Consider the following 19,606-nt stretch of genomic DNA (forward strand, 5'->3'; position numbering starts at 1 on the left):
GGGCTGTCATTTGCTGCCTTTAGGGGTGTGAAGTTGGTGGTCCAACCTCTCCCCCTCGATATCGACCCACTGCCCGGAGATGTCGTTTCCTCAGGGCAGTCCCTAAGCTTCAGAGACGCAACATCCCTCTGGCTTGGGAAAAAAAACAAAAAACGGAATGGGTCGTTAAAGTTAGTCAGGCAGTACAGGACTTTGATTTTGTTCCTGCTATCAAAGGTTTTCGGAGGTCTGGGTTCCAAGCCCTTCTTTACTTGCCTCCATGCCGCTGCTGAGCGCGATGCAGCACCTGGGGGGAAGCCCGGATTGTGGCTCTTCCGGGAAGGCCTGTGTGCTCGGTGCCTCCCTGGCGGGGAGGGCACCTTGAGCCCTAGAGGGCAGCTTGTTTAGCGCGCAAATGCGCACCAGGCTCTGAAGAGGTCGGCCCCATTCCCGTCCAACACGGGAACCACGGCCATTTTGGATCCACTACTTGCTGCTCCAGCACTGCCTCCCGGGGATTCAGACCCGGACGGACCTCATTCTCCTCCAGTTCTCTTTCCGGCGCACCTCCCCAACGCAGAGCCGCCCTCAGTGGACCCTCCAGCCCCCCCCCCCCCCCCCCCCCCCTCCGGCCATCCCTCCCCCAGAGCCTTTTTCCACAGAATTTATTCTGCTGATGCATGGAGCTTATTTGGCAAGGCTCAGCCAGCACCAGGATGCGGTTTTGGCTCGCCCTCCTCCTAAAGTGGTCAGTCTGGGGGAACTCCCGGACGTGGCAGGGGAGCCTCGGGGATCGGTACCGTCACGGCCCGGAACAGCACCAGTATTCTGGCACTGCCATTCCAGTGGCCCCTTCAGGATCCTGTAGCGTTCAGCCGGTTGCCCATCCAACCAGTCCTGACCCTCCACCCCGACAGACCCTGCAGTGGACCCTGATCTAGACAACCCGACGCCCTCGGCGCAAGTCGAAAGGGATGTTCTTCGGGTTCTACACCTTTTCTTGAGCGATGTTATGGTTCCACTTATCACACATGTCCTGGCCGGATTAGATATTGAGGCCCCCAGGAGGCTCCTGCCGCCAGCACTGCACCAAAGAGAGGGGATCCCGGCCTACCAGGGCTCAAGCCACCTTCGAAGATTTTCCTTTTCATCCTATGCTCCTCCAATTGCTGTCCAGGGTGTGGGAGACTCCAGAGGCCTCTCTGCGGGTTGGCAGAGTGATGGACAGACTTTATCCACTTCCCGAGGAGTCCCTGGAACTACTTAAGGTACCGAAGGTGGATGCGTTGGTTTCCGCAGTCACGGCTAGGACACCTATGCCTGTGACTGGAGGAGCAGCCCTCAGGGATTTGCAGGACTGCAAACTTGAGGTGTATTTGAAGAAAGTGTTTGAGGCGTCCTCCTTGGGAGTTCGGGCTGCAGTTTGTAGCTCCCTGATGCAGCGTGCATGACTCCGGTGGGTCCAACAACTACTTGGGATTCAGGACCTACCTCCAGGGGAGGCACAACAGGAGGAAAGGCTAGAAGCCGTCATAGTGTATGGCGCAGACGCGCGCTGTATGATCTTCTCCGTAGTCTCAGCTCGGCGCCTCCTCTGGCTCAGGACCTTGTCCGCAGATTCCTCCTCCTAGTCTCAACTTGGCTTCCTTCCCTTCAAGGGTAAGTTGTTGTTTGGAGAGGAGATGGAGCAACTTATTAAGTCGCTCCGGGAGCATAAGGTACTTAGGTTACCGGAAGATCGTCCTCGGAGTTCCAGAACGTACAGCTCCGCACGGAACCGTTTCAGAGGACAACTGCGCTTCCGCCAGGTGCGGCCAGTGTCCCACAGGCCTCCCTCGTATAGATCACAGCCCTGGTCTCATTCCTTTCGGGGATGAAGATCAGCCCGAGACACCCTCGCACAAGGGACTGCACTACATCTTCACAATGAAACATTGCTGGCCCACTCTTCTATTCCCAGGATAGGAGGACGCATGTCGCTCTTCTACGAGGAGTGGGTCACAATCACCTCAGACCAGAGAGTCCTGGATATTCTACAGCGAGGTTAGGCTTTAGAATTTGCTTGACCTCTCAGAGACAGGTTTGTCTTTTCTCTGTGCAGACTAAGGATACAGGGTGCAGTACGTCGGATGCTAGACTGCCTCCTGGATCTGGGAGCCATTCTTCCGGTGCCACTACCGAAACAAGGGCTCTGCTATTATTCCGTCTACTTCGTAGCCCCCAAGCAAGAAGGCTCCTTTCGGCCGATCCTGGATCTCAAGATGGTCAACAGGATGCTCAAGATACCACACTTCAGGATGGAAACTCTGCGCTCAGGGATTGCTGCGGTGCACCGGGGAGAATACCTGGCATCCTTGGACTTGATGGAGGCTTATCTTCATATCCTCATCCTGAAGGAGCAACAGCGCCTCCTTCACTTCAAGATTTTGGGGTAGCACTTACAGTTCCAGGCCCTGCCATTCGGCCTGGCAACCGCTCCTCGCACTTTTACCAATGTGATGGTAGTGGTGGCGGCAGCCCTGAGGAAGGAACGGATCCTGGTCCCTCGACTTTCTGGGAGCTCATTTCATCATCAAAGTAGGCACAGGCTCTCTTCGTCTGGAGCGAGCCCAATCGCTCCTTGCTCAGGTTCAGCGTTTCGGGACCTCCGACTTCCCACAGCCTGGGACTATCTCCAGTTGCTAGGTTCCATGACCTCCACGACAGATGTTGTGCCTTGGGCCTTTGCCCACATGCGTCCCTTACAAAGAGCATTACTCTCCCATTGGAAGTCGGTATCTCAGGAATTTCAGGCTCCTCTGCCGATACCGCCCCTACCCAAGGACAGCCTGACCTGGTGGCTCAACCTGGATCCATTTGCTTCGAGGAGTAGGGCTCGAGGTTCCACAATAGGTACTCATTACAACAGATGCCAGCCTTACCGGCTGGGGCCAGTGTGCGGTCGGCACTCGACGCAGGGTCAGTGGACACCAGAACAGGCAACTTGGCCAATCCACCGTCTAGAGACAAGAGCGGTCCGTCTTGAGCTGCAGCATTTTCTGCCCCTAGCACAAGGCCGAGCAGTCCGGATCCTCTCCAACAACACCACGACTGTGGCGTACATCAATCGTCAGGGGGGAACAAGAAGTCTCCATGTGACTCGGGAGACGAACAAGCTGATGTCGTGGGCAGAACTCCACCTGTCTCATTTGGAGGTGTCTCACATTGCAGGGATGGACAATGTTCAGGCAGCTTTTTTAAGTCGCCAGTGCTTAGATCCCGGAGAATGGGAACTGTCTGAGGAGGCAGTGGCACTATTCGTCACGCGATGTGGGACTCCCCATCTGGATCTGATGGGAATGCAAAGGCTCCGTGCTTTTTCAGCCGCAGAAGGGAGCACGGAGCAGAAGGCGTCGATGCCCTAGCCCTCCTGTGGCCGAGGAACATCCTGCGTTCCGTGTTCCCGCCTTGCTCCCATGTGGGAAGAGTCCTCTGAAGAATAGAGGGTCACCAGAGGCCCGTGATCCTCTTGGCTCCGGAGTGGCCTCATCGGCCATGGTTCGCAGACTTAGTCAACTTAGCGGTGGACGGCCCGCTGCGCCTGGGGCATCTGTCAAATCTCCTACGGTAGGGACCAGTATTTTTCGACCAGGTAGATCACTTCTTTCTAGCGGCCTGGCTTTTGGAATGGCGCCAGCTGAGGAGGCGAGGGTATCCAGCGGCAGTTATCTCCACTCTTCTCAAGGCTAGGAAGCCTTCCAGGTCCTATGGCTGAGCTTGGAAAGTTTTTGAGGCTTGCTGCCAGTCCTCACGTCTCTCTCCGTGGCGTGCGACCATAGCCCAGATCTTGTCATTCTTACAGCAAGGGCTGGAGAGGGGATTAGCCTACAATTTTCTCTGAGTTCAGGTGGCAGACTTAGGTGCTCTAGTTCATCACCGGGATGGCCCTCCTCTTGCGACACATCCGGACGTGGTCCGGTTCTTGAAGGGAGTAAAGCATGTGAAACACTGATTCGCAATTTATGCCCTTGAGGAGTTTTGATTTTGATCCTTCGTATTCTTGGCGGGCCGCCCTTTGAACCGCTGTAGAGCGCTACCCTCAAGGACCTGACTCTTAAGACAGTTTCCTTGGTTGCCATCTGTTCCGCTCACAGAATCTCGGAGCTGCAGGCCTTGTCATGTAGAGAGCCTTATCTCCGCTCTGCGTATCCCGGAGTATCCTCAGGTATCGTACCATCTTTCCTTCCAAAGGTGGTCTCGTCTTTTCATCTGAATCACTCGGTGGAACTGCCATTATTCCAGGATGAGGATGCCAAGGAGCTCAGGCGCCTAGATGTCAAGTGAGTCCTCCTTCGATATCTGGAGGTTACTAACGACTTCCGCTTATCAGATCATCTTTTTGTCTTCTGGAGTGGTCCCAAGGAGGGGAACTAGGCTTCAAAGACCACCATTGCCTGATGGATGAAGGAAGCAATCTCTACCGCGTACATTGGCGCGGGGCGTTAGCCCCCAGACGGTATTAAAGCTCATTCTCTCCGAGCTCAAGCAGCTTCCTGGGCAGAAAGCCGAGCGGTCTCTCCGCAGGAATTTTGCCGAGCGGCCACTTGGAAGTCTTTGCACACTTTTGCGCATCACTATCACTTGTATCTGCAATCAACGACCTCTGGTTCCTTTGAGGCTCAGGTCATTCGAGCTGGGATATCATTGGCCCACCCTATTTAAGGGAAGCTTTGGTACATCCCACGGTCTGGACTGATCCTGGTACGAACAGGGAACAGAAAATTATTTCCTTACCTGCTAACTTTTATTCTTGTAGTACCATGGATCAGTCCAGACGCCCACCCTAAGGATTTGGGGTTTTTTTTCTTTGGGTTAATCCTTCAGCTCGACTGTGTTTTCATTTCAGGACCTGTTTGGGACTGACTGAGATTTCACATTGCAAGTTTGCCTATTCAGATTTACAGTTTGATGTTCAATTTAATTGATCCTCAAATTTGTATTGATCCATCCAAGGGGTTTTTCTTTGTTGCTTGGATATTCTTAATACTGAAGGTCAGTCATGAGGGACCGCCCTCTCAGTTTTTGCTCTGACTCCATCTGCTGGAAGGGGGACATAACCCACGGTCTGGACTGATCCATGGTACTACATAAGAAATTGCCATACTGGGTCAGACCAAGGGTCCATTAAGCCCAGCATCCTGTCTCCAACAGTGGCCAATCTAGGCCATAAGAACCTGGCAAGTACCCAAAAACTAAGTCTATTCCATGCTACTGATGCTAGTAATGCTTTTGCAGGAATTGAGGAAGTGAATACATATCCTTAAAGATCTTTATGATATTAGTGGATGTATATTATACATATAACCTTAATAGCTTGCTCTTACTAACCATGTGATAACACTGGTCTTCAGTTTCTTATCTTTTTCTGACTTTTCTTGTTTTGTTATAAACTTAGTATAGTTTTGTTAAAGAATTAGGGATTATAATTATATATTGTATTTTTTTTCTATCTATTACTTTACTTTATTTTATTTATATTTTATTGATTTTGTTTTTGTTTTGTTTTGTTATGTAGTTTTTTGTTTAGTTTTTCTTTTAATCTTTTATACTTGATGTTGTGAACCGTCTTGGTCAGACTTTGTCTGTGAAAGTCGGTATATAAAATGTTTTAAATAAATAAATAATAGCAGTGGCTATTTTCTAAGTCAACTTAATTAATAGCAAGTAATGGACTTCTCCTCCAGGAACGAAAATTAGCAGGTAAGGAAATAATTTTCTTATCGTAGGCAGGGTGAAACTGCATCTATTTATTTTTATTTTATTAGATTTTTATATTCTGCTTTTCGGCACTTCAAATCAGATTTCATTCAGGTACTGTAGTTATTTCTCTGTCTCCAGAGACCTCGCAATCTAAGTTTGTACCTGAGGTAATGGAGGATAAAGTGACTTGCCCAAGGTCACAAGGAGCGGCCATAGTTGTGAGATGGAGCAAGGAAACTATCTCCTTGGCATATATTAGTAAGGAAATCAGTTCTGGACAGGCTTCATATTCACTCTACACGTGCATGAGCTTCTTCTTGGGCTGAATGTAAGGCAATGTCTCCAGGGGGACATTTGCAGTAGGGATGTGCATTTGTCACATCCATTTTAGCGGGTACATGCGTACCTCAACAACTTTCTAGTACATGAGGAAAAATGGATAGTATGCATGTATCTCATTTTTAAAAATAGATGCATACTCTCCATTTCCTGCATGTACTAGAAAGTCGGCGAGGTGCGTGCATCCCCACTGAAATGGATGTGACAAATGGACATCCCTAATTTGCAGAGCAGCAATGTGGTCTTCCTTACATTCCTTTTCCAGGCATTACAGACTGGATTTACAGGCCAAGAGGGTGGCCAGTTTTGGCATGGAAATATATTATGCTGTAAACCGTTATGATTTTCTAGAGTTAGTGATATAGGTTTTTTGTTGCTGTTGTTTGTTTGGTTTTTTTTTTCAAATAAATAAAATACATATTGGCTTCCTCCCACTCAGTATTGGGGAGCCTGGTTATGTCCCTCAGGTCTGGTAGGGATGTTGAGGAAGATGAAATTTATACTTCCCGTTAATTTTCTTTAGTCCTACCAGATCAGTCCCGGACCCTACCTTAGAAGAATGAAGAATGAGGCTCTGGGGTTAGGATGGGATGATGGGAGGAAATGCTATGTTTTGACTACAGGTTGTTAAAAACAAGTAAGAAAGATAGTTTCTTATTTTTGTTTTATAGTCGTTTAGAGGCCACCATTGAGGTATTTGGTAATGCAGGTTTGGTCACAATATACTCTCTGAGTGTCATGCTGTCCCAATCTTTAAAGAAGTGTAGAGGCAGCATAGAAAGATTTTTTTTTTCTCTGTCTCAATCTGCTGGCAAGAGCAACAACCCATTGGTCTGAACTGGACTGGTCTGGTAGGACTAAAGGACAGGAAATTAACAGTAACTATGAATTTCACCTAAAGCTGCAGCTCACTTGTTCTACAGCAGTAAAAACTCAATATCCCTAGACATAGAAAAGGCTGTTCGGTGCAGTTTGTCCCCGTCTTGTTTGTCCATCTGCTCTATGTATGCACTAGAGGAAAATAGAACATGTTCACTCTAAATAGTGCACACTGTTTTGCTCGGGTGAATGCACAGAACGCACACCAAGGGACAGGGGAGACATGGCTTAATCGGCACAATTTTGAATCTCAAAGCTGGCAGAGCAGGAGCAATTAGAACATAAGATATGCCATATTGGTTCAGACCACTGCTGCCTCTGAAGAGCTCAGCTTTCTCTGGGGCAAGGGAAGGGAGGAGCCTGAGAATAGGTGGTCTGCTTCTAATTTGCGTTGGGGCAGATTCGTGATGTGGGGGTTGAGTGGAACATTGTTTTCAAGAGGTACAAATAGGAGCTATGCCATTGTACCCCATCATTTTTGATGAGCTTTTCTGCTAGTGTTATATATTGTATGGAACAGCTCCCCTATGAGGAAAGGCTGAAGAGGTTAGGGCTGTTCAGCTTGGAGAAGAGACAGCTGAGGGGGGATATGATAGAGGTCTTTAAGATCATGAGAGGTCTTGAACGAGTAGATGTGACTCGGTTATTTACATTTTTTAATAATAGAAGGACTAGGGGGCATTCCATGAAGTTAGCAAGTAGCACATTTAAGACTAATCGGAGAAAATTCTTTTTCATGCAACACACAATAAAGCTCTGGAATTTGTTGCCAGAGGATGTGGTTAGTGCAGTTAGTGTAGCTGGGTTCAAAAAAGGTTTGGATAAGTTCTTGGAGGAGAAGTCCATTAATGGCTATTAATCAAGTTTACTTAGGGAATAGCCTCTGCTATTAATTGCATCAGTAGCATTGAGATCTTCTTAGTGTTTGGGTAATTGCCAGGTTCTTGTGGCCTGGTGTGGCCTCTGTTGGAAACAGGATGCTGGGCTTGATGGACCCTTGGTCTGACCCAGCATAGCAATTTCTTATGTTCTTACAGTTCACATGTTCTTATTTAATCAGCAGTGAACCCAGAGAAAAAGCCACGGAAAATGCTTCATCTGGGTTTATTTCTGCTTTTGTACTTGAGTGAGCAGATAAGTGTAATAGTTTACTACTAACATGATAACTGAAAAGTATACATCCATTCATTTTATGGATTCTGAATGTAGGGAATTTCATAAATGGGGAAACACACACACACACACACACACCCCCACCCACCCACACACACCTGTCCTGCTGCCAGCAGGAAGAATCTCAAGTTCTACTCTGACAGTACAATCAACTGACTGTGACAAGCGGTGTGACTGCTGTCCAGGATTAAAATGGTGTTTGTTCCCCCCTCTTTCTCACAGGCTGAGAACATATATAATGATGAAGACCCAGATGGAAGTATGGATCCAGAGGGCCAGGGCTCCTAGATCCAACTGAGACTTTTTTGTTTTCAGTCTTCTTTCCCTTCTTAAAACAGGTTTTAACACCGGTTCTAAGCTGCACAACCTCATATTCTATCACTGGCTCTGTTGGTACCAGCAGAAGAGTCCCAAATCTGGGTTAAGTGCTTCCTGTAATAATCAGGTGCAAGTCTGGGTCAAACTGACACTGCTGCAACCCAACTTGCTTTTATTTTGTAAGAGCTGTTTCTTTTTCCATTTTAAAACTTTACAATGATTGCTTCTACATTTTAGTTCTCATTATTTTTAAATGTTTCAATGGAGCTGTTGTAGGCAGGCAAGCCATATTGGAACTGTCAGCAATGAATTGTGCCCATGCATTCTGATTGATTCTGACAACATACCTGTTCTCTCCCGCTGTTAAAGTGCGTCATTTCTGCAAGCTTCTTGGAAGAGAGAGGTGCCTGAAGAATTTGCCTAAGAAGAAAGTGCAACATGGTTTCATTGGACTCTGATAGTCATCTGCATTTTCATGTGTAATCTGTTATCCTGAAGAACAGTTGAAAATGTTGGGGTGAGAAAGGGATCTCCTCCTGTAGGACAATATGTTTTCTTTACATGGTCTTAATATCCTAGTGCAGGGCTGCCTGCTTCTGTCTGATCAGATCTGAGCTGTCTTTTATAATTGCCTGGTCTTTCTGTGTTGCCTATTCCAGGTAAAAGATTAGAGTTAAAATATTGTAGCTGTGCTTATAAAGCAATGACCAGTTCGCCATTGTTTTCATGCTTTTGTTTGTTCCATTCTTTTCCGTCAATAAGTAAGCTGAATTAGCCATTAGATTTTGGTGATGTCATCTTGTGGCACCGAGACTTGTTTCTCCAAGCTGTAGAGCTTTGAGCTATACTGAGCATGTGCAGAAGATCCCACGCGGTGTTGCCTCGTGAGTCTCTTCAGTCATTTTTTTGTCCGAGTGTTGCATGGACATGTTCTTTCCTCTTTTTTTTTTTTCTTCTCCTATGGCTATTTGCCTCTCTCTTTACTTGTTGCTTTGCTGCCCTGGCAGCCCTCCAACAGCACTTTTAAGTGCTACTCCTTTAAAAAAAAAAAAAAAGAAAGAAAGAAAGAAAAGTTGAGGAAATGCTCCAGGAAGAAAACTTCTCGAACATGAGTAGCAAAATGTCTGCAACCTCCTTTGGATTTAAAAGCTGTTCCTGTGGCCACCAGCTCTGCTACCGTTGTTTGGGACCTGACCACAATGAGCTGAACTATCCACACTGTGCTCATATGCCCTACAAGCACAGTACTTGAGAGTAGCAAAGATCCAAGGCCTCCATCAGGCCTAGAGCTGTAGCAGGTCATCCTCCTCTGGTCCACAGAAAGTGTTGGGGACTCCCCCCATGGCGCCTCTCTGCAACCAGGAGTCTGGTAGAAGGACCCCACATGCATGAACGCTCAAGTACTATTGCTCCAATAAGGGTCAGCATGCGTCGAAGAAGCCCAAGAGGTCAACACAGGGAGCGCCAGAGGCCTCTTCAAAGGGTGGCGCATTGACGCAGGAATCCTCGAAGTCCTGATACATGCTTCCTTTGACGCACCTGACATATTATGCATTGAGGCATCTGAAGCTCGATGCATCAGCATGTCCAATGTAGGACTCCTTGGCACATTCGATACATAGCACATTAATGCACCTGACACTAGCTGCTTTGAACCGTCTGGCGCTCGATGTGTCTGTCTGGAGCACGAAGCATCGACACATCCAAAGCATAAAGCCTTGACTCACATGACGTATCACAATGCAGCATTTCTTCTTTCGATACAGATTGGCCTCCCTTCGCCTTCTAGGTCTTGGAGCTCCTTCACACATTCCAGATCCTCTTCCCATCACAATTTGAGATTTTCAAAGGGCAGAAAGCGTTCTTCTTCTGCTTCAGGCTTTTCTTTCCATCATTCATGTGGTGCTTCCTCAGTGACCCCAATGTCCTCAGTTCCTTTGGCACACATGGGCACCCCATACTGCTGGTGGCCTTACCTATGCAGAGATATTCAGCCCATCCTGTGCTGGGTCCAACTGGGGATGTTCTTAATATCCCTCCCCAAATTGGGGGCATTTCCTGTGGAGCAACTGCTATCCCAGGGTCTGTTTTGACATGAAGGATCTGGTCTGCTTTAAGCTGCCAATTTAATCTGTTTGGCCACCACTCTGGATCCGCAGCCTGTCCTGGAATTGGAAGAAGATATGCCTCCTCTCACTCCAGTGCACAAGACCCAACAATCTATAGATCAGGTGGCAGACATCCACTGATCTTTCTCTACCTCCCTTGCCAGAGATCCTGGCAGCTCCTTTCACCTGGTCCTCTCCACTTTCACCCTCAATTTCTCTCAAGAAGCAGCATTTTTATCTCCCTTGCAGGTTGTGGGTGCCCTGGCCTCTGCCCCTCGAGAGTATCCATCTTTGATTGCAGCAGAGTCAATTCACTTGCGAGTGGCAGAGAACCTGCTCTCTCCTTGGGTTCTTCTGGTGGGAACTGCCACTGTTCCAGAATCCTGTGAACATTCATGTCCGAGCAGGGGCTCTCTGTGCAGTTCAGAGGAGGGGTCAACTAGAATCACCTCTGACCCAGCTGGAGCTATTTGATCACTGTTCCCCACCTGAGGACCTCACCTTCTCCAAATTTGTAGAAAAAATAAGAAGCGCCCTCTATATAAAGGTCCGTAAGGACAAAGACCCTTGTGCAGAGGTGACATCTTTTCTCCACATCCTGGACATTTCTTTGGAGCCTGTTGTGTTACCAATTCACCAGGTTTTGGGCAAGCTGCAAATGCAAAAGTGGAAAACTCCCATTTCCAGCAAAACAGCAGTAAGGAAGCTGGACATGAAGTACAGGATGCAGAGATCCCAGGGCTATGGGATAGTGCAGTTTCCCCACCAGTTCATGGTGGTGGAGTTTGCTCTCAAGAGGACCAAAAAGACAAGGATCCACTCCAGTTTGCCACCTGGGAAAGACCATAGATTCCTCGATTCCTTTAGCAAGAAGGTTATTCAGGGGTACAGGCTTGCTCACCACCAGTTCTACATGGTGCAGTATATTCAAGATTGCATCCAAAAGCTGAAATCCTTTGTGTGCACAGAGATGGAGGAACCCACTTCTCCCCAGCCACTCCAAGATGTGGAGGAGGTGATCCAACACTTTTTTGTGCAGTCTGAGTCTTTTGACACTATCTCCTGATCATTGGTGGCCTCCATTGGTGCTCAGTGAATGGTGTGGCTTCGGGCTAGCAGTATGCATGAGGATGTCCAAGAGAAATATGCAGATCTGCCCTGCTTGGGCAACAACATCTTCTGTGAAAATCTGAGAGAAACCATTTCCCAAATTAAAGATCAAAATGTGACCATCTAATCCTTGTCTATGGCACTGGATCAGCTGCCAAGCCTCACCGTTCCTTCTGCTACTGAAGACTCTATTATCAAAGGCATCCCTTCCGTTGTTATCACCAGTACTGTCTACCGCTGTTGCTGCTATCACAGAGAATGCAGCAACATCAACTTCCTGCAAGACTTCAGCAGTGGGAACGCAGACAGCCTAAGGCCACTCAGCAGGCCCAGCCTAAATCAGGACCCAGTTTTTGATCCAGATTTCAAAAACCAACTCTTGCCCCATAGGGGGCAGGATCCAGGTTTTTCTACCATTGTGGTGTCAAATTACCATGGATACTTGGATTCTCAGGATTGTTTGCTGTGGCTACTGATTTGATTTTCTTCTGACTCCCCTCTCTTCTGCAGAAGAGTTCTCTCCTTCGGACCACTCTCAGTTGCCTCGGCTCCATACCAAGGTTTAGGTCCTGCTTCAGCAGCAATAGATAGAACTAGTCCCTCCATCGCAATTGGACAACGATTTTACTCCTGTTACTTCCTTATCCCCAAGAAGTTGATTTGCGACACCTCAACAAATTCCTACAATAGGAAAAATTCAAAATAAACTTTCTACTGATGAACCTTCCCTTTATCCTGCAGGGAAGTGGATGTGCTCTCTGGACCTCAAGGATGCATACGCTCATGTTCCCATCCATCCTTCCTGTTGGCGCTGCCTTTGCTTCAGATTGTATTAGTGGTGTGCCATTTCCAAAGTGTTACCATTTGGCCTCTCAGTGGTTCCAAGGATCATTACCAAGTGTCTTGCAGTGTTTGTAGTCCACCTATGGTGTTGTGGAATTCAGATATTTCCATATCTGGACAATTAGCTAATCACAGGCCCCTCTTTGAACGTGGTGATGCACAATATGACTGAAACCATTCAAGTTCTACACAGCCTTGGTTTTGTCATCAACTTCAAAAAATTCCACCTGGTTCAAATGCAGCACCTGCAGTTCATAGGCACTTGCATAGACTCTCTACTCCAGAGGGCATTCCACAAGGATGATTAGGCAGTTACCCTTCACCATCTGATATGCAGTCTTATTCCACAGACCCAGGTCATGGCCCAACAGGTGCTAGTCATCCTGGGCCATATGGCAGTTGCATTGTATGTGGTACACCTGACCCACCTACACATCCACCTCTTAAAATGGTGCAGTCAGTGGTGCCAACTGACTCAGTAGTTGGACTCCGTGATCCTCCTTTCGGGTATGATGAAATGGGAATTCCGCTGGTGGCTCAAACCTCACATCCTCCAGGAGGGTGCTCCTCTTCACCATCCTTCCCATCGGACCATACTAGCAACAGATGCCTCAATGGCGGGATGGGGTGCACACACCCAATCCTGGCAGACTTGGGGCACCTGGTCTTTCTTGGAGTGTCACCTGCATATCAGAAATGCTGGCGAGGATGATATTAATCTACTCCAAGGACAGAACATCTTAAAACAAACCGATAACTGGGTTGTCATGTTCTATATCAACAAACAGGGAGGAATGGGATCTTGGAGTCTCTTGTCAGGAAGCCATGAGGATCTGACAAGGGCGATAGACCATCACACACAGCTCCAGGCTATGTACGTGCTGGGGACTTCCAATTCTTTGACGAGCCATCTCAGCATGGTATTTTGTCCTCACAAGTGGTGTCTTGCTCAGTCCATTGCAGAGGAGCTCTTTGAGTTATGGGGTTGCCTCTCAATCAACCTGTTTGTATCAGAACACAATTGAAAGCTCGATCGATTCTGCTCCATCCGGCTCAGTGATCTCAGACTTGTTCAGGACATGTTCTTTCTCGATTGGGAAAGAAACTTTCTGCATGCTTTTCTGCCACTGATTCTGAGAGCAGTTCAGAAACTTTCAGGACCATGGCCACATGATCCACATAGTGCCAGTGTGGCCCATGTGTATGTCATGTGACTCTATGGGCTCCCCACATATAATGGTTAATTCAGCCTGCTTATCGATGGAAAAAGCAAGTTTGCTCACTGTAAATGGTGTTTTCCATAGATAGTAGGATGAATTAGCCATGGACTGCCCCCTTTCCTCTCTGGAAAGTCGACCTCCTGGATAGTTTCTAGCTCTGTTAGTAACTGAAGAGGTTTATGAAGCTACGCCCGTGCGGGAACTCCCATACATGCTCAGTAGAATTCAAAACTGTATTGCTTGGACAGAAAAGTCCATGTGGTGCCACCAGCTGACATCACCCGCATGTAATGGCTAATTCATCCTGCTATCTACAGAAAACACCATTTATGGTAAGCAAACTTGCTATATATATTGGGTTTTTTCCTTTCTATGAATATGGCTTTTTAAAAAAATTGGGGCCATCAAGCTGTATAACGAGCATAGGTTTTTTTTGTTTTTAACCTGTCAGATGTACCCAGGTGAGCTGTTTTACCTGGTGGATGTACCCAAGCTGAAGGCAGCATGGCCTAGACAAAACTCAGAATAATCTCCCAGATGAAGTGGGTGCTAACTTATCAGCCCTCTTCCTCCACAATGGCGACTTGTTGCATCAGCTGCTGTGCACTTCTGTGGAGGAAGTTTGCATAAGTAATTCAGATGGAATAAATTTTTTTTTCATAAACCAGGTATATAGCATGTTCTTGTTGAGGGAAAAAAACAGTAGAGAGATATATGTTTGTCTGTATTAAGTTGTTTTTGTTTTTAATGTTTTGTCGACAAAACTCTGTGAGGGGATTATCTACCCCAGGGCCTTACTGTAGCTGGGTTGTGTGCTATTGAAGAGGAACATTTCCAGGTGGTGGACGAGTACCATATTATGAAGAATCCTGAGATCACCCCTAACTGCTGCTGCCTTCCAGGGTGTTTTAGCCTTGTCCTGGTGAGTGGCATCATGGAGTCTAAAGAACGAATGGAGCCAGAAGTCTCACCTTAATGCTACCTTTAATGCCTCCCAGCAAAACAGTCATTTTTACATGATTTCATTTTCTAGTGTAAATATAACTGCCCCCTCGCTGCAGGTACCAGTGCAGTTAATTCTCTAGGCCTCCCAAGAAAAACAACCACTGCAGGGGATAAGCAAAGGATTGCTGTGGCACAGCAGCAGTGCCTGTCTGCTTTTCTTTGACATGTATGTCTTTTCTGCTGCTTGTCCTAGTTGATGGTCCCTTAATTCTCAACATTTACTGCTTTGGTTCCATCATGGCAGAGCTCGCCGTAAATTTCTAGGCATCCCCTGTATAGAGGAGGAAAGAAGAGAAAAGGATTCTGAAATATTTTATGAAGAAACAAATGTGATACATATCTCTTATTTGCCTTTTCCTGCACCTTAGGAGTAATGCAATTTGTGTTTATTAAACTTGTCCCCCATCATGAAATATGATAAACTAGGATATTTACTTGTAAACATAAAGTTCATGAGTCAGGCTGGCCCTCAGCTCTTCCATTTCTTTTTTCTTTCGTTGCTGAAGTTGGACTCTGTTCTTCAGTTCTCGGATTTGGTCTTCCAACTCTTCCACCTTTTCCTGTAGAACAGAGAGGTGTTCAGTGATCCTCAAGCTAGGATGAGATGGCACTGTGTGCTTCTCTTACCCACAGGGAAGTACTGCTTGTAGCTGTCTACCAGTTGTGTGTACTGAGCAACCTCTTGTGTAATGCTTTAAGGGTTGTCATATCTATTCCTTGATGCAACAGAGCCACTTCTTGTGGATTTGCTAAGCTGCAAGTGAACAACTGATTAGTTTCTATAGCAGTGATAATTTCACATGAAATTTAAGGATAATGCAGGAATTTTCTTTACACCACCTGTCTTTAGTAACAACACATGACAATGTACAGTGTTGTGAGGCAATGTTAATCATAACCAGAAGGAGCAATAACTTTGCATTATGTTATTCTGAGGTAAAACTGTCAAACTACTGTAACAGATAAAATGATTACAAACCACTGTTGGACTATATGCTTTGTTGAGGGAAATAAGTTGTATCATTTCAGTAACTTATGGAGCTGTAAATTATAATAGTGATAATGATACCTTGGATTGGGGATGAAGTTTAAAGCTGCATACAAGCATGGTGATAGAAAGCGATTGCATATGTCTGCAAGATTTGATGTGAGTGTGTTGGATAGGGGCTGGCTTCTCTTTAAGCAATGCTGGGATGTAAAAAATCTGATCCACTCTTCAAGCTGTGTTTTGACACTGTACAGAGCCTGATTTATCAAGGGGTTTTCCACATTCATACTGTGCAAGTGAAAACCCTGCAAGAGTTTAGTCAAAAGTGGTTCTCTGTATCCCAGGAATGTATTACCGATTGTAATGTGGGGTGTTGCCCAGGTTCTCTCCCTTTTATGGAAGGATAGACACAGTAGCTCATGACGTGAATCCAAGGAATGTACTCAGACTTTGTTTCCTGCATATAAATGGTACAGTGGCCGGTTCTGGGTCCTTGCTTTGTAGTGACATTAGCTATCATTGACTGCATTTATGATCAGTGTCAGTAAGATTACCCGAAAATGGAGGACTTCTTCATCTCGTTTGCACTTAATCATCAAAATCTGTTCCTCAAGGCTCCTGTTCTGTATCTGCAGCCTGATGGTCTCTCCCTGCAAGACTCTCATTGCTTCTCGCAGCCCCTTTAACTCCCTTTGGGTTTGATGCAGAGCCATGGCACTGGCCTCTCTTCTTTCCAGAAGCCGTACAAGCTGTGGCTCATACTGTGCCTCCAGGCTTTGTCGGCTTTCTAGTAGAAAGCTCTCAAACTCTACAGAAAGCCTGCGGTTCTCTTGTAAGAAGCAGCTATCCCGTTGGTTTTGTGATGCCTCCAGATGTTGCATGAACTGTTCTTTCTGTTTTGTACAGTTCTGTCTCAACTGGGATAGTTCTTCTGACAGGTGCTTGACCCTGCACTCCAGTTCATTCTCATATACAGCAAACTGGGCCAACTCACTGCGGCGGGTCTCTAGCTGGTACTGGCAGGCCACACATTCTCTGGTCACATTAAACAGTTTCCATTTCACCCGCAGTATCTCTTCCTTTAGGCTGTCTCGCTCCAACTCTACAGTGGTTTGGAGCTGGTATGCAGCCAGGATCTCCTCATGGGCCTTCCTGATTTCCTCCAGAGCAGGTTCCCGCAACTGGGTGAGCTCACAGATGAGATTGTTTCTTTCTAGCTCCAGTTGCTCCACTGCCTGGATACATTGCTGGAAATGCTCTCCTAGCTCTTCCATGCTCGTGGCCTTGGAGTCATGTGTCTGCACATTTTTGGTGTCCTCCATTGGCTGTTCCCTGCACAGAAATGTATGTCAATTAGCATATCAGCAAATCCTTTAAATCCCACCCTCTGCCTGGATCATGTTCTCTGTTAACACATGGCACACATGAGGAGAGCCTGGAACTGTACAATAGAGAGAAAGGAGAGATGGCACAAGCCTGCCACAGCATCAGAGAGCATGTGACAGGAATCTGATACAGAATATGCAGCTGGGTTTTGGTAAAAGGAGGAGGAGCATTGGTTCTGTGTCACTGTTCAGTAGAGTTAGTTACAGTAGCGCAGAGAGAACAAGTGGCTGTCCTGTCTGAGGCATGCTGTTGTTTAAACAGCCATCTGTGTCTGTCAGTAAAAGGTACAACAGCTCAACTGCAGCTTTCCACTTATATAGCACCCCTCCTTAATGCAGTATCCCAACCTCCCTTCCTCTCCCGCTGCTGCAGCTGACAGTGTGTACAGAAATGTTTTCCTGAGGGGTGAGGGATAAGGTTACCCTGACTTCATGCTGACATGGGTAGAGCTGGAGCTGGTGTATTCTCACTTGGTACAGGACAGTATGCTGAGTTTGAATAAGCTGTGATCTTCTGCAGTCCAGGAACTAACCCTGGTTTTATTCAGTATTCACTGCCCTGCTATGTACTCGCCAACTGAGTATAGCCCGCTTCCCAGGTTTAATGCAGAAATGATAATGTGGCTGAAATCAGTATCTGATCTACTGTGAGTTACACCAACCCAGCTGCAGTAGTCCCAAACTCCGGACCTCATCATCCTCAACAGGTCTGTTTTTCAGGGTAATCAAAATAAGCACACCGAGGGTTTTATTTATTTAAAGGCTTTTATATACCGGAGTTCATGCACTTGTGCATACCACTTCGGTTTACATTTGTAAACCGAAGTGGTATGCACAATGTAAATGTAAACTTCGGTTTACATTTGTAGAGCAAATGCAAAAAGAAAACCTTTGAACTATATATTGCGGATATCCTGCAGACCAAATCTATGTCTCTTGGTCAGGAACCAGGCAGAATTCTGATTATACTCTCAGTAGCCAGGACCAGTTCTGTGAAGGGGAGGGCGATTTCCTAGATCACCAGCATCAGAAGGGCTCCTTGATGAAGCTGAGTGATGAAATTTAGGGTGCCTGCTACTGGCTGGGCCCACTCCTTAGCTTTAGTGACCCCTTTGAAGCACAGATTGCTGACTTGGATTTTGGAACTGGAGCCCAGCTTTCACATTGATGGGATGTGCTTTCTTTCAGGTGGTAGTTAGATACTGAGTATCATCAATTCACAAAAAGTAAAGATAGGTAAAGATTTCAAGGTTTAGACTTTGCTAGAGAAAAAAAACAAGTTATGCCCGCTTTTCTCCCTCCTCCAAAATTGCCTCTTGAATTTTTGTTAACCTTTAGGTTCTGTTAGCAAACTTAACTATGTCTTTGGAGCCCAAAGAGCAGTAAAACATTAAAACAGCAGCTAGAGATGAAATTAAAGGTTCCCCCCCTCCCCGACCTGCTGAACAGCAGAGTACCGCTAGGAAAGTCTTACCTTGCAGTAGTGGAATCCTCTTGTTTGTGCTCTGTGCTGCTCACAGTGTACGTGTTACTGAGATCCAGTGTTTGATGGCAACCTCTCCCTGGCCTCTGTACTGTCTGGTTGCCAACTGCAGGCTGTCATTGGATCCCACCCCTTGCTAATGGAAGGCGGGAAGATGGACCCCAGTTTGCTGATCAAAATCCTTCATAGAGTGAGTCAATGTGCAAGCATCACCACAGATCCATATCAGTACATGTCAAAACTGCAGCAGCCCTGAGAAGTCCTTAATTTTATTGTGTTTTCCCAAGACTGCAGTTTCATCTTTTCTTTGTTCAGCTTTAAACCCACCCAGTACTCTCCTGATTGGCTAGTAGCTATGATTGGTAGATTCTCGCCAATTACCTTGTAGTGCAAGATTTTTATTTTGGGCTAATTGGGTGAATCTGGCCAAAAGCAGCCTTCTTATGGTCAGGAAGAAAAGTGATCAGATCTCCTGTTTTTATGCCTTGAGTAAAACCTTTTAGAAATTCAGCTCATATCCTGAGTGCTGACGTGAGTGTAGGTGTTGGGAATTCATTTTTGAGCAATTGGTTTGTTTTAAGTCTCCTCTTTTTTTTCCTGATGTATGAAAGTAGCTCAGATTTTAGGATCGTTCAGGCTTAAAGCTCCTCCAGACGTATATTCCTAATGGATCAAACCATGTATGTGTGACCATGTGTTAATAAGTATGTAATATGAGTATACATGCTCATTTGTGAGTTTCCTTCTACTATTGCAGATTCAGTAAATCAGAAAATCTTTATCTGTTTATATCATCTGTGTTTCTAATGCAGTTCATACTTTAGTATTTTGACCTGTGCTCTTAGTACACGGTTGATTTATCTGTGTTTATGTTCCATGTATATTTTTATATGTACAAGGCATGTTCTTAGTATGGCAAATACTAGAAATGTGTGTGTGTGTTTTTTCTCTGTGTGCTCAGTACTGTAGTTGGTACATATGTGTATTTGTTTTCTCCCAGTGCTGTAGTTGCTAGGCATCTCTGCTTACCAGCTCGG

At 46.3% G+C, this 19,606-nt stretch overlaps 3 protein-coding genes across 5 annotated transcripts in view; 1 reads left to right on the forward strand and 2 right to left on the reverse strand.

Moving 5' to 3' along the window:
- The window catches only part of LOC115073210, a 73,873-nt gene extending 65,055 nt beyond the window's left edge, over window positions 1-8,818 (reverse strand). Inside the window, exon 1 of the mRNA XM_029571475.1 lies at window positions 8,775-8,818. The gene's annotated coding sequence lies outside the window, so the exon portion shown is untranslated. The remainder of the gene's footprint in view (window positions 1-8,774) is intronic.
- The window catches only part of RBBP4 (RB binding protein 4, chromatin remodeling factor), a 152,179-nt gene that overhangs the window by 102,562 nt on the left and 30,011 nt on the right, over window positions 1-19,606 (forward strand). Inside the window, exon 12 of one of the 3 annotated variants that reach the window (XM_029571473.1) lies at window positions 8,332-9,534. The exons of 1 other annotated variant lie outside the window; for it this stretch is intronic. In XM_029571473.1, the coding sequence (XP_029427333.1) occupies window positions 8,332-8,397 (66 nt within the window). In that variant the 3' untranslated portion in view covers window positions 8,398-9,534. Of the gene's footprint in view, window positions 1-8,331; window positions 9,535-19,606 lie in introns of those variants that run through there. One more of the 3 variants, XM_029571474.1, reaches the window with a different exon arrangement.
- SYNC (syncoilin, intermediate filament protein) lies at window positions 14,676-19,235 on the reverse strand. Its single transcript, XM_029571477.1, has 4 exons — window positions 18,561-19,235; window positions 16,256-17,033; window positions 15,149-15,273; window positions 14,676-14,984 (listed from the first exon to the last, which is right to left on the reverse strand). Exons 2-4 carry the CDS (start codon window positions 17,021-17,023, stop codon window positions 14,918-14,920), a joined length of 960 nt encoding a protein of 319 aa, XP_029427337.1. The 5' UTR covers window positions 17,024-17,033; window positions 18,561-19,235; the 3' UTR covers window positions 14,676-14,917.

The sequence above is a fragment of the Rhinatrema bivittatum genome, chromosome 11 (assembly GCF_901001135.1).
Source record: "Rhinatrema bivittatum chromosome 11, aRhiBiv1.1, whole genome shotgun sequence".
NCBI lineage: Eukaryota > Metazoa > Chordata > Amphibia > Gymnophiona > Rhinatrematidae > Rhinatrema > Rhinatrema bivittatum.